Below are 18,298 nucleotides of genomic sequence, written 5' to 3'. Positions count from 1 at the left end.
TGATGAAATTTCATTTTTGAACAGCTTTGGAACTTTTTGACCATATTCTTTATTAAAATTCAAGCGTCCCTACTTTTTGATGACTTAGTTGAGCTGCGATTTTTGATGAATAATTTTTTGTAATCTTCGATATTTTCCAAGAACATTTCGATTCTCTCTCGTAGTATTATTCGTTTCGAGGATCTCTTCATCAGCAGAGGATCTGAACAAGACTATCGTTCTGGTATAAAATTTTTTTGGCTTTTATAGCCGTATTTCTCCCACCATGCGTAAGGTACAAAGCTTTGGAAACTGTACGATGTTTATGAACTGTCGTAGTGAGAGCTCATTTTCAAAACTTGAACTAATCAAAAATCAATAATTAATGACCTCTGTGACGTCCCAGGGTGAGGCGTCCACCTAAAAACATTAAAACTTTCGTTAGAACAACCGTTGCGCTCTTCCTTCCAAAGTAACGTACTATATCACTACCATGTATGAATATCTTACGCACATACATACGTGCAAATCTACTATTGTTCATATATAATCGTATATTAATCATTATATTCATAAGAGTTGGAGGAATGCATCAGAGATCGCGCGCCTACAATCCTCGAGTCAGGCAATTGCATAGACACGATGTGCCCCTATACTTCTTGAGCTAGGCAACCGCTCATACACGGTTGATCGGAGCCAGCAGATAACCCAGTTCATAAACCACACATGCAGATAAATAACACCACAGCGGCCATCTTGATATATTCCTGCCTGTAATAAAATTCATACGTTTAATAAATATATTACGCATATACCTTTATAGATATATTTTAACTTCAGACACTGTGCTAAGGCTGTACGTAAACAAGCGTTATTATGCCAAAATGTAACGATTCGACTGATTTGTTAAGGAAGCAATAACGGCAATGCAGGGAATGATAATGTTAAAGTTGAAATGATTATTACCTCTATATAATAACTTTGATCTAAGTAAGAAACTATTTTTTACGTAAGTACTGGTTCAAATAAAAATATACCATGGTGAAACCATGCATTTTGAGTTAATATACAACCTGAACATTGTTACGCAAAATCGGAGTATTATACCAGCTCGCGCTAATGTAATCGATCCAAAACAACACCGGAGCAAGTTATTGTCCAATGCACCGAACATTTTTGGCAGAGTGGCCATTCTGAAACCGGTGTCTGGAAACGAAGTGAAGCAAACATTCCGAACCGACACCGGCCTGTTGGCCTAGGAAAGAGAGGACCAAAGCGTGACTCAGGGGTGTACTAACCGTCAGTCTCATTTGTTTACACTGGTGAGCCATATTAAAATTTCGTATACTTAACTGACGAAGCGTCAGGAATTACGTATTGTAATACCATTCGGCCCTATCAAAGCCTGGATCGGCAACGTTATGAATAGCTGAGCAACCGGAAATCTTTTCAGTTCGAAAATCACTCTATCAGAGAGTAGACCTGTAGCGTCCCCGTATCTATTACACGAATTGAAATTTCCAACACGATGAATAGCAATTTACGTTACGTGGTTGTAAAATTAGCGGACCCCGCGAGAAGAAGCAACGCGTTTCTCGTTGACGAGTGCCACGTTTTCCGGCGAGAGTTGCTATTCCGCATGACACTGCGGAATTGCTTCGGCAATTGCGGCAACGCTTGTCGGTCTGCGGGGCACGATCACTCGCGCTGCTTCACGTCAGTGGAGTTTTTAAAGATTTCGCGTGTTCGTCAATTGATGGCGGCAGAATTCGACGACCGCACTGGTAAGTTCAAATCGTCATTTGTGTTATGTTTGTGTGGTGTACGATTTAAGCAGCGCGGAACTTGAATTGTGAGTTATTTGGCGAGGGGTAAAAATAAAATAAAAAGTGGAAAAACCCGTAACGAGCGTGGACGAATTTTTAAAAGCAATTAGAGCAGTGGACGATAACACCTCGGAGCGACGCAAAGCTCGAGTTAAGCTCTGTAATAAAGATAAATAAAATTTAACTGCGAACAACAATTCAACCGATTATTCAACCTAACTACAACATCCACAATTAGTGACCACGACGTGATCTTGAAGTGTGCGATACGAGTACCAAGTAGAAGTGGTATTTTTTGCTTCGAGTGGTTAGTGCGCGATTCTTTTTTCAAAATGTCTTACGAGAACTAAATCTAAGGTTCCCCCGTTCTGAACTAAGAACCGCAAGGTCGGTTCTGTCGATTAAAAGCGAACGAACGGCATCACGACGGAAATAACAAGGTTCCTTTCACCCTTTTTCGGCATACCTGTAATTGACATACATTTACGATATTCAAGGACCACAAGCCGTTAACATACGCGTTCAGGCAAAAACCCGAAAAAGTAATAATGATAAACTCATAATTTCACAAGAAGAGCTTTACCGTCTTCCACGTGTGGAGATTCATACGTATCGTCGACTTCCTCAGACATCATATACGTAAACTTTAAATCTATTCAAAAGAAGTTCAAACCATTTGATATTCACAAGGCGGTAATATGTCGGAACGGACTAGGACAAACGCATTCTCTACTAATGGTTGGAAACGCAAGACGCTTATTTACTACCGATTAAATTATTTTGCGAGCTCTTCGGATTGGTTCACGGCAATGTCCCGGCATTGCCGATGTTGCTGGGAGAATGACCAAATTGGATCTTTTAGAGAAAGTAAAAGTTATAACAAGGATAACCTCATGCTCACATCTTGTGAAATATTTCCGAAACAACTGGAAAGAAAAACCGTTGCAGTACAAAGATGGTGTTGCATCCAGGGACGAAATCAGAACAGTATTCAGATTGAGTAAAGAAAATCCACTAAGTTAAATTCGAAAAATTTTAGAACGTCATTTCACCCTGAATAATCATTCGAAAATGAGGGTTTTTCTTGCGGTACACGTATTCTTGGAATCCATGTACACGACACATTTAGTCTACATGATAATGTTTCCTGAAAAGTTTGTCACTGATAATACAATGTACCAATTGCTAATAGACTTGGACGAAACATTTGATTTACTAAATTCTTCCCTTCTGAATAAAAAAAAACAGTTTCAAGGAAACTAAATTATGCCATGTCAAAGGATTCAGGACATGACGAGTTCTTGAAAAATATTGCGGTTAACTTTGGGAAAGCTAGATTTTTGGGACCGTGCTTCAGCTTTTTGATGATTTAGTAGAAAACTACGGCATTCAGCAACATTTTTTCATCAGACGGCTAAATCAAGACCGGTTGAAGAATTTATTTGCGTGTTCGCAGTATCATTCACCCATGCAATTATTATTTTCATACCAATAACTTTGCATAGCCCGAAGCTGCACTGCACTAATAGTTGAGTATTCTCATGAAGAAATAGTAAAATGTGTCCAACTGATAAGAAAAATTCAAAATGATGAAAAAATATTTTCATATCATATCTTATCATTTAATTCTTGATTTTCGACATTTTTTAAGCTCCATCTGATTCTACTGAACATGTAAACCAAATATGACGTGAGAAATAATTTTTGTCCTAAAAGCATAGTATTCGGTGAAACAAAAATTGATCAGAACAACAATTTAGATTATAAAGACAAAATGCATTATTTGTTCTATAGAAATACAGCTACAAAGTGAGTGAAAGCTTTGTACAAGCATTATAAAAATGCTGTCTGAACTTCTACGGAAACTTTCATTTTTTTAATCCGTTATCAATCTAACGCTATCCGCCGTTGAAGTTCAGAATCAACCACACAACTTGTTCTATAGTAGTTCACCTTACTCAATTTTGATCAGTTATAACAACGTCAATTTTCCACAGAGTATTTTGGTTGGAACAAAAGTGTTTCAATTTGTAAAATGTAAGCTTCGAGATTAGCTTTCGACTAATAGTGTTTATGTAACTAATTGAAATACTGTTATAGAAAAAGAAGTTCGTAAAAATATAGGGAAATATCACATCGATGTTTGATGAATAGATTGATTTTTTTTCAAGAAAAAAATATTGATAAATATTCAATTTGAAATTCATCCTACGCCTGTGTTTTGTATTATTGATTGAACCCTCTCTTGTGGGTAGATCGTTTAATAGATTCATCCAAATAATTCAGTTTTTTCTATCAACTTTCAGGTTTTGTTTCATTTTTCACTTCCTGAGCTTATCTAATCTTATATAAAAACTATTTTATTCACGTAAAACTATTCCTGATTTCTCCCTTAATTACCGCTGAGGACAAAAACTTGGCTAATCAATGTTTTCTTACTGTCCATGCATCAGCTGTCAAAAAAAATCTAACATGGCTGTTACTAAATATAGTTATCAATTTTCAATACAGTTCTCTTTTGTTTCGATGGATCGGTGATCTAGAGAGTATTGTAAAAAATTAATTATTATTTCTAATATTTCTGTCACCTTTGCGTTTCCGAGGATTCACTAAATATTTTCACATCTATAATAACATATCGTGATTTGCGTAACTCACGATGAGACAGCGTAAGAGGATCTCGTGACACTTCGTATAATCGAGGTTTTGATGAATAATACACATTATTAATGGATTTCAACACGTAGACGATGTTTTTTAACTTCAGTTTCATCACAAGATTCTCCTACACAAGTTTGACTTAATTGATTTGTGATATTTAGGGAAAACAAACTGTGGATAAACTTATAAAAAATTCTAAGTTACATAAGGAGCAAATTAGTCTAGATGTGGTTAACAGCTACATAAAAACATGTTACTGTATGGAGTGTGTATTTAAGTTGTACCAAAGCCTCAGTGGCATTATTAAACAGTTCAATTTTGGTATTTTGTCGAGAAAATACGCATGAAATCATTCATTCATTCGTACAATATTCATACTAACATTTAAAATACGCCGACGTGTGTAACGAAGAAGAACAAAAAACAAACATCTCGTCACTGAAGAGTTCACGCGGTTGTTTGACCAAACATGTTGAAGACTGTCAACTTCAATTCCATGGAGAGTTTATATAACGCGAAATTATTTCAGATTAAATTGGAGCAAAATCTTAGTAATACGCAAAGAACTCATCCCGCTACGTTGTATGACGTCAGCCTTCGAAGGTGGATAATCCAAGATGGTGAATACTTGGTACAACGATGAGTTTGTTTTTTTTATTATTTCTTGCCATCAATTTATCTTGCCATGTGATTTTATATCTCAGGTCTTGCCGCAGGAAAAATGATGTGATCCCAGATGTGTTTCAAGTTCTTAGATGAATTTGTAGATTGTTTGGTCTCGTAATATATCGATGTTGGCGATGTTGAGGTTTCGAAGGCTGCTGGTCACTCTGCCGAGATGGATATTTGAGTATAATTTAATATCGTTCTTCATCGAGGCGGTATGTTGGTGGTAAAAAAGAATCACAGTGTCTTTGTACTCCAGGTTTCAAAGCCACACGGCTTTGGGTTGACACGAACGCGTTGACGTTTCTCATCTGCATCGAAAGATACTGGTAACATTTTATTTATTTGTTTATTTATTTGCTTATTTCAACCTTCGCAGGTGTGTATTTGATCACGAGGATTATTTCTCCGAAGTCCGACGAAGATTAAAATACGAACATAACGTTTCTTTTTCTAAACGGTACGGTATTTGAATTTGTCAGGTTAAACAAAAGGAGTTATCGATGAATTCATCAAGTTGCTCAGGACTTGTTTGGATAGTAGCGTCAGAACGTTGGAATACGAAGTTGTCACTTTCGTCTTTCGAAACGAACGAATTTCGAGTTGATGTACGAAATATATTCAAGTTGAACGTTGGAATAGGTTGCTTGTGTTCTTCCTCAAGTACGCATTGGAATTCAAATTTAAACCTTCGTTGCACGATGTTCATTTGTCATTTATCTTGGATAACGTTGCGTATATTCACAATCTTGTAAATATAAGTTTGCTCAATGTCCTTGCTAATTTCAAATCCTTGGAATATATCACTTGTCCTTCACTCAATACAGCGAGAGCATATTCTGCACGTTCGATGGTTCCAATGTGCAATTGGGTTGATAATGATGATTTCTGCACCGACAATTAAACTGGATACCGAAGTGGTGTATCTGATGACTTGCACAGGATAACATAATGATGAATTTATTCATCAGGAACACGTTGCATTTCCTTCGAAATATTTAAAGGTCGACGATCCGCACCTCCAGTTTTGTGAATTTTGTTGTTAAATATCGGTACAGTGGCGAAATTTTGATTAAGGTTTTTTTTTTTGTTTTGTCTGTTTTAATCGCAGAAACGTGAAGATCTGTTCGGTCATGATGATGATCAGTGATGGGCACCAGAGCTTCATGGTCAAAGATTCGGTATCACATTCAATCGTTCGAACATCGTTCGACAATGACTTATTCTGCCTATTTTCTTTACGACGTCATATGTCTAGCGGAAGATTTTCTTTGGTTCTTAACACGTTAAAATCACATAAACTATTAAATAATAGTGTGTTGTACATTCGTACATACGTTACTGATTCGACTCCCTACAAAAATATACAGAGATAAAGATGCTGACGTATTTTATGAAATACAATATAATTTATACCTATTATCTTCCATTACTAGGTGTATTTCAATTAGTTTATTTCTATCGTAATTCTAAGAACTTGGTTTTGTTTCATTAAACCTAACTATGATTGTTACGTTTGCCTTTCCATAATTGAATACACTATCAGCGTTCAAGAGTTGAATTCTATGAAATATCGAATAAATGCGTTTTGTCTGTCACAAATTTTTCACAAAATCGATTGCTTACGTGGTGGTTTTTCCATCTTCAATTGAACAAAACTATTGTATGCGAGAAAAAGGTAAATAAAGACGACTACACTCTGTTACGGTTCAGGACCGACTGCCTTCATTGCCTGCCTTCTCACATTCTGTACTATCGTTATAGATACACACATATTTTACAAAAACATTTCTCATTCATACTTGTTTTTTTTTTTTGTGTGTTTTAATCGCAGAAACGTGAAGATCTGTTCGGTCATGATGATGATCAGTGATGGGCACCAGAGCTTCATGGTCAAAGATTCGGTATCACATTCAATCGTTCGAACATCGTTCGATAATCACTTATTCTGCCTATTTTCTTTACGACGTCATATGCCTAGCGGAAGATTTTCTTTGGTTCTTAACACGTTAAAATCACATAAACTATTAAATAATAGTGTGTTGTACATTCGTACATACGTTACTGATTCGACTCCCTACAAAAATATACAGAGATAAAGATGCTGACGTATTTTATGAAATACAATATAATTTATACCTATTATCTTCCATTACTAGGTGTATTTCAATTAGTTTATTTCTATCGTAATTCTAAAAACTTGGTTCTGTTTCATTAAACCTCATTATGATTGTTACGTTTGCCTTTCCATAATTGAATACACTATCAGCGTTCAAGAGTTGAATTCTATAAAATATCGAATAAATGCATTTTGTCTGTCACAAATTTTTCACAAAATCGATTGCTTACGTGGTGGTTTTTCCATCTTCAATTGAACAAAACTATTGTATGCGAGAAAAAGGTAAATAAAGACGACTACACTCTGTTACGGTTCAGGACCGACTGCCTTTATCGCCTGCCTTCTCACATTCTATACTATCGTTATAGATACACACATTCGTACACATTCGTACATCACATATCTTACAAAAACATTTCTCTTTCATACTTGTTTTTTTTTTTGTTTTGTGTGTTTTAATCGCAGAAACGTGAAGATCTGTTCGAACATGATGATGATCAGTGATGGGCACCAGAGCTTCATGGTCAAAGATTCGGTATCATATTCAATCGTTCGAACATCGTTCGATAATCACTTATTCTGCCTATTTTCTTTACGACGTCATATGTCTAGCGGAAGATTTTCTTTGGTTCTTAACACGTTAAAATCACATAAACTATTAAATAATAGTGTGTTGTACATTCGTACATACGTTACTGATTCGACTCCCTACAAAAATATACAGAGATAAAGATGCTGACGTATTTTATGAAATACAATATAATTTATACCTATTATCTTCCATTACTAGGTGTATTTCAATTAGTTTATTTCTATCGTAATTCTAAAAACTTGGTTTTGTTTCATTAAACCTAACTATGATTGTTACGTTTGCCTTTCCATAATTGAATACGCTATCAACGTTCAAGAGTTGAATTCTATAAAATATCGAATAAATGCATTTTGTCTGTCACAAATTTTTCACAAAATCGATTGCTTACGTGGTGGTTTTTCCATCTTCAATTGAACAAAACTATTGTATGCGAGAAAAAGGTAAATAAAGACGACTACACTCTGTTACGGTTCAGGACCGACTACCTTCATTGCCTGCCTTCTCACATTCTATACTATCGTTATAGACACACGTATCTTACAAAAACATTTCTCATTCATACTTGTTTTTTTTTTTTTTTTTTATCGTTAACGTTTAACCGTACGTTATTGGAAGGATTTGTGGAAAGGACATCCGCGTAGTTAGCCGTGCAGTACACAGTACTTTCATAATTGTTACGTTCCCCAGCTACCAAAGTTCCGGTATATATATTCAATCTTTCTCCCGTCACATCCTCGCGATCCCTGAATATTACATTCATTATATTTATATAAGCGCTAATTTTTTATGGGGTTATGGCAATCAACCCATGAATAATGCGATGTTGCGTTGCTTTGAAAACAAAGCCTTTATTCAATTATTTTAATGTCTTGTTTACACTATCTACAGTAACTCTTACCTGAAAACAAAGAAACGACAATTAAAGTTTATTATTCAATTTGTCGAACCCCTCCTACAAATTATATTGAGAGTTTTCACTTTCTCTCACTTGGCTTTCTTTATAGCCCATGTGCTTTCATTTAATCTCCAAAACTTCTCTCCAACGTCAAGGACGGTCTTTACCTTACTCGCAGTGGAGTGCGGCGATATTCGAATTAACACATCATTTCGTTCAATCGTGCTATCGAGACGCGTTATATAATCTCAAGTTAACGAAATCTTGCAAATTCCGATCACCAATATATCGGCGTTTGATCGCGTAAAAATATTTACCAAATCCTTTGCATTCGTAATTAGTTCCAGGGCAAAGCATTTTTTTTCACATGTTTCTGCCATGTAACCTTAAGCCGAAGGTAATATGGCAGTGTGCACTGACAGTAGCCAAATTCCTAAGAATTCAGATAGATTGAATTTTAGATGTAATTTTTTAGCCAAGTTGACCCTTTACTCATCCGTCTATTCGTATTAGCTAACTAATGGTAGCAGGAAGTGAATGTGCAAAATATGAAGCTCGATTAAAATTGGCAGGAAAAATTGCATAGTTTTTGGCTAACGAAAAACCACAGTTGAAACAAATCAAAAGGATGAAAAAAAAAACACCAAAAACTATGCCTCTCGCCGCCAGTGTGAGACAAGATAACAAATTTGAAGAACGCATTATATGTGTCTAGTTATTTCGACATCTCTGTCTCTTGTTCGGCGCAGGCATTAGAACTGCATCATCATGAGGGAACCTATGCCGCTTTACGAAGTCGAATTACCGTTCTTGAATGCTGTGACACACGGCTTGAGCAGTCTTGTCCGAGTTGGGAAATAACTTGTCGATTCTCTCTCTCATGAATACCCATTGGCCATTTTCAAAATTGCACTCTTTGATCTTGTTATTCGTCTCTTTAGTTAACTTGGTAACTTTTATAAGTGCGAAGGGTAACCGCGTTAGAAAACCGCACGCTAAAGAATAAGAGCAGAATCAAAGGTAGTTCTAAAACGTCATCCAACAAGAGCAGTACTTAAAAACCCTTTAATCGAAGCAGTTCCAAAACGAGAACACTTCTTCGTGAACCTTCAAGCAGAATTGCTGATAAAATCTCTTAGCCTCAAAATAAAAAAACTAACTCTGAAGTAATTCCTTGCTTGTCTTATTTGAAAAGCATCGTTTTTCATTATGATAATAATAATCATTATAATTTCGATTCAATTAACATTGAATAAACCTTGTCATCGTGTTAAATCTATATTGTGAGTTAATCAAATTAATTGCCTTTAACGTTATCAAATTAATCTGTCCAAGGATTACTTTCGTAGTTGTCACAAGACTGGCACTCTTTCGCATCCGACTTAAATGTAAAGGGTGTAACTCGGCCGCTCTACGAAATGAACCCTGTGATGTGACTGAAGAAAATTAACGGGATTCCGATGCCTCGGATGATTCAAGCGATTTCTCCCAGGCTGTGTTAAAGCTCGCGCCATTGTTTATAACTCGTTTCCGTTTCCACAAGGGGAGTAAAGACAGAGGCAATTTTCCAAGAGGCGTGAAATACGTAAGCATTGTAAGGGTACGAGTAACGTCAAGAAGACAGCGAGTATCTGCGTCGTGTTTTTTTTAGCTGACTGACAAAGTAACAGTGAGTAACAGTCGAGTCTCGATACAACCAGTAGATTGGTTTCCGCGTTCCGTCACGCAGCCTTACGAGATGTTGATTATTATGTCTCCGAGTTCAGCGAAGGAATAAAAAAGGGTATCTCACAGGGTGTTTCGTTTCGATGTCGCAAAATGAGTCCACAATCTCTGCCAGCCAAGATTGCACTAGAGTTACATCTCGTTTCCTTTTCTGAGGGTGGTGAAAACAGTTGCGAACTGTCGAGGAAAATACGTAGAGATTGAAAAGACGAAATATGAGAGGGGTGGTGGTTGTATACAGTATGGATCGTGCAATACACGCAATGCTTGGGTCTTATGACGACGGTCGGCAGGCTGGTCCCCACTTTTCCGGCGTACACCCTTACAGCATGTTGATCATGTTATGTCCCGGAGGACAGCTAAGGAATAGAAAATGGGATCGCACAGGACGTTTTATTTCAAGGTCGCAAAACGCGTCTACCATCTCCAAACCTATACCGACAGAGTTTATTGTAACCGTTGCAGAAATCGATTTATCACAAGCGTCAAGAAAAGTGCTGTCGCGACCGAGTCGAATAGCAGTGATCGAAATTCGAGGTATGAAAAAAGTTTCAAAACAAAATAACGAACAAAAATATAAAAAAATAAAAAAGGAGGTCAAGTGTTCTGATTTAATCTGACGCACAATTTCTTCTTGCAGTAGAAATGCGTGTTTGATCGAAGCCTGAGGGAGAACGAGGAGACGAGGGAGCAACTGGAGACCGGAAAACACTCCCGAGTCTACGAGATGAAAACGGATGCAACAGGCAACGCCTACAAGGGGACATGGATATCCGTCGAGAAGGGTAACAAGATCAAAAGCACAAGCGAAGGCTGACAAGCCGATATAAGGTAAGATCGTTGGATCAGGTTACTCGCCAAGGTGAGCATTTCGCCAACCACATCGACACGTTCCTCAAAATTAAGCAAAAGGCAAGCGACTGGCCTGCCGAATGCGAGAACGAGCCGGTTCGAAAACGGTACCTTAATTGACGAGTACGAACCGTTAGAGGGTGTACGACTGGATCGCGATCGTATTCCAGAGGCGTATTCCCGGTACGCGGTCAACGCCTAAATCATGTCTGAACTCATTCTAGCTAGGACATGTTCGGCCATGCGAAAAAATCTAGTGAAAAACAGAGGTGGTCAAGACGCGACAGCAGCTGCTCGAAATCTTGGCCAACCCTGAAGTCGAGGAGTCCGGTTTGCCACACGTGCAATGGAGCGTTGAAACGTCAGCACTGGAAGACGTCGCGATTCCCACTGTCCAAGCTCGGCTGAAGCTCTACTCGAACTTCGAGAAGCTCGATCGTCGCGTTCTCTACTAAGACAGTGATTCAGTGATTTATATCCGCAACCACCGACGGGTCACTTTCTTGGCGACCTGATGGACGAGTTGGAGTCTTAGAGCCGCGGGAGTTTTATGCGAGCTTGCGTCTCGGGAGGACCGAAGTTCTACGCATTCGTCGTCCAAGGTCCGAATGGCGAGGAGGTTGAAATTTTCAAGGTAAAGGGTATAACGCCGAATCACACGACGGGTTCGGAAATCGCCACCCTTCGGTGACCGCACAAGGTGACGATGAACCCTGTCTCCAAGCAGTTTCACGCTTCCACTACCGTCGTCTCATCTTGCGGTACAGACACCCGGATGGAAGTTCACAAGCCACTTGCACGCTCGACCGAAAGACGGATGGAAATATAGAAAGGCAGACAAGGAAACAGACAGAGAGGCCACCGAAGGAATTCTTCATAAGCTGCTGTTTTAATTTCTAAAATACGTGCATTCTAGTATTTATTTTAATACATTTTAGCCAATGACGCAATCTTTTTGTTTCTAGTTCTTACGTTCTTATCTTGGACTGTGTATATTTATTTACCCCGGGCAAGGTATCGTATGCCCGGAGGAATCGACGAGACGCTCGTGCCCGGCCAGCCCTGACAAATTCTAAACATATTTACTTCTGACTTCATAAGAAACGATCGTATTGCAGAGTTATTATCCACAGCCGAATAGCCTTATGTCACGAAACGCGACGGCGTCTCGACGAATTCAAGTCACATTTATCCTCCAAGCTGTTTTCAATGTTGTACCGCTGAGAATTGTAAGGTCATTAACTATAAATGTTAATTTTTGTGAAATTTACAGAATTTCATTTATTCATTGCAAACTAATATCCATTACTTGCTACTCAAATATTTAGTTGCAGTTCACTTAGGTACGTATTGAAATAAGTTAAAGTCTAGTGTGACGCAAATTATGTTCCGCTTGTTTCGAGGGCATTCATTTACTTGGGGTAACTGCATATTGTTTGAACAGAAAAGGATGACGTATTAAGTGTTGATAAATTTTGATTTCGTTGCATTCTCCGAATAATTGGACATTGTGTCCGTTAGTTTTATGTAACTAAAAAGGTTTTCAATGAAATTATTAACAATTAATAAATATTCATTCGTTACCAATATCCAAGTAGTTGAACATTGTGTCAGATTGTTTTATGTAACAGGACATTGTTTCTAAAGAAACAGATGATTCATTAACTATTAAAAAAAAACTTTATTTAAAAAAAAAAAAAAAATTAAGTATATAATGTATAAACGAGCGATTTTTTATGTATAACTAAATATTTATTTCCCCGTATTCAAATATAGCGATTTGTTAATAGCAAATGAATCCTGTTCACTGTAACAAGAATCTTCTCTCAGTGTATATAGCGTATAATTATGATTGATATAAGCGCACTGTGTTGTTTTTTTAACCGATACAGAACTTAGCTTATAGTCATGCTGCTCCGAGTTCTCAAAATGATCGATAACAATCAATTATAGCGAGGTGTTTCCTACCTTTTTCAGGCTTCATTGGTTTACCTGCAACTGCAGCTCCCATCGGGCAGGAATGAAAATATCATGGCACACTTTCGTGGCACTCCGTCCATTTCCATTCAGCGACGATACTTCGGGACACTGAAAAGGCAAGTAATCGAATTCGTAAGCACAGTCCACTAATATATATTCAAAACAGCAGATCACGACTCAGAAGGATTCATTGATTATAATTATTGTAATGATACTTTATACATTTAAAACGCTTCTGGAAACTCTGTAATATTAAAACTTTCATTGGTATGATGAAGACGATTTTTTCTTGACCTTAGTGACTTGTTGACTAATATTATTCTTGGATATGAAGGTCGGACATCAAAACACTTTTTTGTTGTGTTTACGTTTAGAGTTACGTATCGCGATCGCGGTGTGTTTTGGTTTTTGTGAAAACCACACCAGGTAATTCCTCTCACTTATAGTGCATAAACATCCTGGCTTATTATCTAAACTATTCATGTTATTTTGTTACAATTGAGTTGTATATTATTTTATTATTTCTGTTCGGGACAGATGGTTTAAATAAATTTGTTCTGAGGAGGGCCCCCATCAGGGCTGAAACGTAAACACAATAAAAAAGTGTTTTGATGTCTGACCTTCATATCCAAGAATAATATTAGTCATTAAAACTTTCACCTAAAAACGTGAGACTAAAATCTTTTTTAACCACTTCTTTTATACGAATATCAAAAATGCTACGTACTTCATTTTCATGCAAATACGTATAATCCGTCAGTGGACATATTGTGAGACGTTGTTTAGTTCTCCTAATCCTTCAAAAGACATGAAACTTTATAAGACCTCGTGTGGTACTTGAAGCCACGTTGTTGTAAATTTTGATTTTGTATATTTTCTTGCATCGTAATCTTTAACATGCGGTGTTAAAAAGTTATTTGCATTAGACACGAAGTAGTAAAACCAAGTAAATATAAGTACCCGAACGCGCATAATCTTCAATTTTAACAACTTTTCTAATAATCACACCCATAGCTGTTAGGAATAAATGACAGTTATTGAAATATTGTATATTTTTTATTTATTATCTAAGTTTCTTTGCATAAACAATTTTAAATTGTATATTTTCAGGCTCTCAAGATGGTCGATCACGTTTCGACCGAAACGTTAGCTAAACTAATAAAGTATTTATCAGGACCGTTTATATCCACGAAGTTTGAATTCCTCAATAATTCTTCTCACTGTTCAACGAAAAAAAAATGATACAAACGATTCTGAATCGATACCCGTCGGCCAAATCCGATTATCTTTGAAAACAAAAAAATTGGATTTTCTATAAATAAAAAAATGACTAGAAAATAATGCTTGATTGTTCTAATTAAAAAAGAGTTTTCAACAAGAAATATTTATCAGTACGATACCATACGACTTACCGACAAGTTATATCGCACTTTGACTTTGTAGAAATATCTCGAAACACACATTACGCGAAGGTATATTCGGGCGAATATTTATACGGTAGATAATAAAGTCTGATTGAAATATTTTTATAGATTTCAAAAGCGTGTTGAATGTTATAAAATATATTCACGAAATCGAATATGCTATGAATTTTGATTTCATTTTACCGATGCTCACTTCGCAGCGAAAAATTCTAATTGGCAAACGATGACGAATTTGATTTCCGACCAACAAAACCGTTGCGACGAAGCTTGCCAAAAGTCAACACTCAACACTGAGTTTCAACTGACTCGACAACCCGGTTTTTCAGATTCGACCCCGACGTCGGAAGATCTATTGATGACAGATTAACAACGAACTTGGCAGCGATTTAGGTCGAACTAAAGTGTTGACGGTTACAGAACTTGCAGTGTCTCGTTTTGAGTATCAAAACGACGTTTATGACGGGGGGAAAACTTTAACGTTCATTGGCTGATTCGAAGTCAGCCACCTAGCAGCTGACCAATAGCTTAGTAATCTCAGACCATAAACATTTAGAACATATAGGCATGGAGAAGAGAATTCTCGTTAGCGGTTCCCAATTTCCTCTAAAAACCGCACGGGTCATACGTTGCATCGATAAAATTTATATTGACTACTCTGATTCGCGATTCTTTAAGAATAACCGGCGAAGATATCTCGCTCATGGTTTACGGTATGTTTATTCGAAGAAAAATATTTCGTTGCCAAATTCAAAGATAGAACAAACTGGTAGGATTAGTCATTTAGGAGATTTAACATATTTGTGCTTTGAATGAACAGAAACTAATAATAAGTATATATTATGAAATTCGTCTCAAAAAGTACAATTATAGATCTTTGTACGCGTGTGACATGTTTACAAGTGTATGACACTACTTGTTAAAAGCCACGTAAGACGGTCCCGGCCGTCTATGAAGTGATATGAAAATACGTCATATCTATTTTAAGGAGACGAAAAATGCTAGAGAATGTAAATTCGAATTAATTAAAAATTAAATTAACGACGGAGCCAGGAATCGAAACTGTTGTTTTTATATAATGATTGTAACAAATATAATTATTTCGATAATTACGACAATTTTTCATGTCTTAAATTAATTCCTTGTATTTAATTCTACAAGACATTTTGGTCGAAAACAGAGAAATGAGGGCAAGTTGTTTTAGGAAAATTATGTCACATTGAAAACGCATATCCGTATTATTGGAATAAAATAATGACTGTGTCGATAAAGATATGGTACTAACATTTACAATCGCTACGTAGTTTTACGTACTCAGTTCGTACCGTCTTAATCTTAAGTTTCCATACCGGCACTAGTTTGGCTGCTACTAATGTCGGTACAAGCCCGTTAGGTAGAGTCGATAGACCAGAAACCTGCTACGCTCCCAGGCCCACCTGGGCCCACTTGCCCGCCGAAAACTGATGCACAAAAATTTACCCAGGGGTAACTACTGTCTTTATAGTCTTCAGTCAACGGAACGCTAACGTTTCTGCGTATTTCTCATCTACTCATTTGATTTAAATTGACCGTCAATTTAGTACGAAAAATAAACAGGCGTAATATAATATAATATATATATATATATATATATATATATATATATATATATATATATATATATATATATATAAATATATGATCACGGCCACGGAGAAAGAGAAACAACGAAAGGTACCACCGCTTATTTCGTCGATGTCACGTCATTGTACCCATAGTGGTAGCGTCGAAGATCCGACGCATGCGCAGTAATCAAGAGCGTCGAAGCGATAGAAGCGAAATAAGGGGCGAGAAGCGGAGACGAAGCGAAATGGCTGATTTGTACTGTACGCGTGGGTAAGGATAGAATCTCGTATTCTGAATTGAAGCATTTTCGCTTGAAACATTGACGACCGACTTGGAGAACAACGGTAATTCTAACGAAAATAATAATATTCTGCGCGATTAGATCTGTAAAACAAAAGGCCCGAGAGCGGTTTGTGAGTGAAATAAAAAAAATTGAAAGCGGTGAAAGTTACACGCATACCTATGTACTTCGGGAGACAGAAAGAGGGACGGAACGCGCATACGTACTCGATGACGTACACGCATATGAAAAGGTATGTAAGAGTAGAGGTTAAGAAAAGAATAGGGACGAGTCACTGGAGTAAGAAGAAAGAACACAAATGAAACGATCCCCGGTATCGTATATGAATGCAATTGCCATCCGTGCAACGAAAGAGAGGCGAGAAATGTGATCATCGCTCTCTTTCTCTCTCTCCGTCTCTCTCTCTCTCTCTCTCTCTCTTTATCGTACAGTGTACAGTCGTTCAAAAAGTTTGTCCACACTCCACATGCACGGTGAAAAAGTTCTGACTATTACATCAGCGACTTACGCATGCTAATTTGGCAAGGCTTGATACATGATAAAGAGAGATGGAGTAAATGAATAATTACAAATTCGCATCGGATTCCTAGCGGTGTAAGATCATACGATTAGTATCAATAACAGGTCAACAGAAATAAAAAAAAAATTTTCGTTTATATTTAAATGAATATATTTTGATTCCATACATCGAATAATAACTGAAATCTTTATTTATTACTTATGTAATAAAACTGTTTTATTTTTTTTCTTTTATTTGAACGGTACAACGATAGTGAATTCCTACATATACAATGATAGTTATACTTTGTTGGTTTCATTGTAACAATCCTTGCTGATACGAATGGTTTCTCTGCGGAATAAAGTCATGGCAATAATGAGATTCTGTAAAAAAAATTGTTTCAAACAAAGTGGTTTCCTACGCGCACGTGATTATTGCGACCTTGCCACATACATGAACACTGTAACGTCGAGTCTGTTTGTAAAAAAATTCTAGTATAGTTGAAGGTCAAAACCATAGTTATTACTTTATAGAACATTTGATACACAGCTTGAAGGTCAAAACCATAGTTATTCATTAGAAAATCTTGTAATAAGGTCTTAGTTGAATAATCACCAGATTCGAAAATCATTTTCGCCAACCTTAAAGTAGCGCGACCATTCTCATTTAAAGCCATTATTAATATTATTTTGGCTTACTCGTTCAGAAAATATATATATATAGTTAGAATAGTTAGATCAATCGTTCTGATTGATTAAACTGGTAAGGACACCGTACGATATTGTGCTCCAGACTGTACATCTTGTAGTACTTTCTTCTTTGATAACTAATTTTGAAGTTATCGGCCAAAATTTTTTTGTACAGATTGAGCACTGTAACAAGCAGATACCTTTTTGCTTTCTAGGCTTGTTTTTGATAAGAAATTACTTTTTTCCTGCTTCCGTACGGCTGTTATAATCGTCTTCATCATACTTCTCTTCATCTCACGCGTCGTAATTTAGGTACGGATAAACAATTGTACGGCTCTGATTTTTTATGCCTCTATAAATAATACCACTACCTTTGGGTATCCAGTGCCTATCCTTTTGGATCATCTGTCCGGGCATAATGTTGACTTTCAATAATATTCTACCTTTCAAACCGATAAAATGATCACACTTACGCAGGAATAAAAAAA

General features: G+C 36.8%; 1 protein-coding gene and 1 long non-coding RNA gene across 2 annotated transcripts in view; both read left to right on the top strand.

Moving 5' to 3' along the window:
• Window positions 1-1,609: 1,609 nt before the first annotated feature.
• LOC124175759 lies at window positions 1,610-12,244 on the top strand. Its single transcript, XR_006869230.1, has 3 exons — window positions 1,610-1,763; window positions 10,929-11,000; window positions 11,104-12,244. It is a non-coding gene; the product is annotated as an uncharacterized LOC124175759 (long non-coding RNA).
• Window positions 12,245-16,555: 4,311 nt separating this feature from the next.
• The window catches only part of LOC124176694, a 29,326-nt gene continuing 27,583 nt past the window's right edge, over window positions 16,556-18,298 (top strand). The window contains exon 1 of the mRNA XM_046558286.1: window positions 16,556-16,854. Within this exon, the coding sequence (XP_046414242.1) occupies window positions 16,784-16,854 (71 nt within the window). The 5' untranslated portion in view covers window positions 16,556-16,783. The remainder of the gene's footprint in view (window positions 16,855-18,298) is intronic.

The sequence above is a fragment of the Neodiprion fabricii genome, chromosome 2 (genome assembly GCF_021155785.1).
Source record: "Neodiprion fabricii isolate iyNeoFabr1 chromosome 2, iyNeoFabr1.1, whole genome shotgun sequence".
In the NCBI taxonomy this organism is placed as follows: domain Eukaryota; kingdom Metazoa; phylum Arthropoda; class Insecta; order Hymenoptera; family Diprionidae; genus Neodiprion; species Neodiprion fabricii.
Note: the sequence above shows the minus strand (reverse complement) of the source record. Positions and strands in the feature narration are given on the sequence as shown.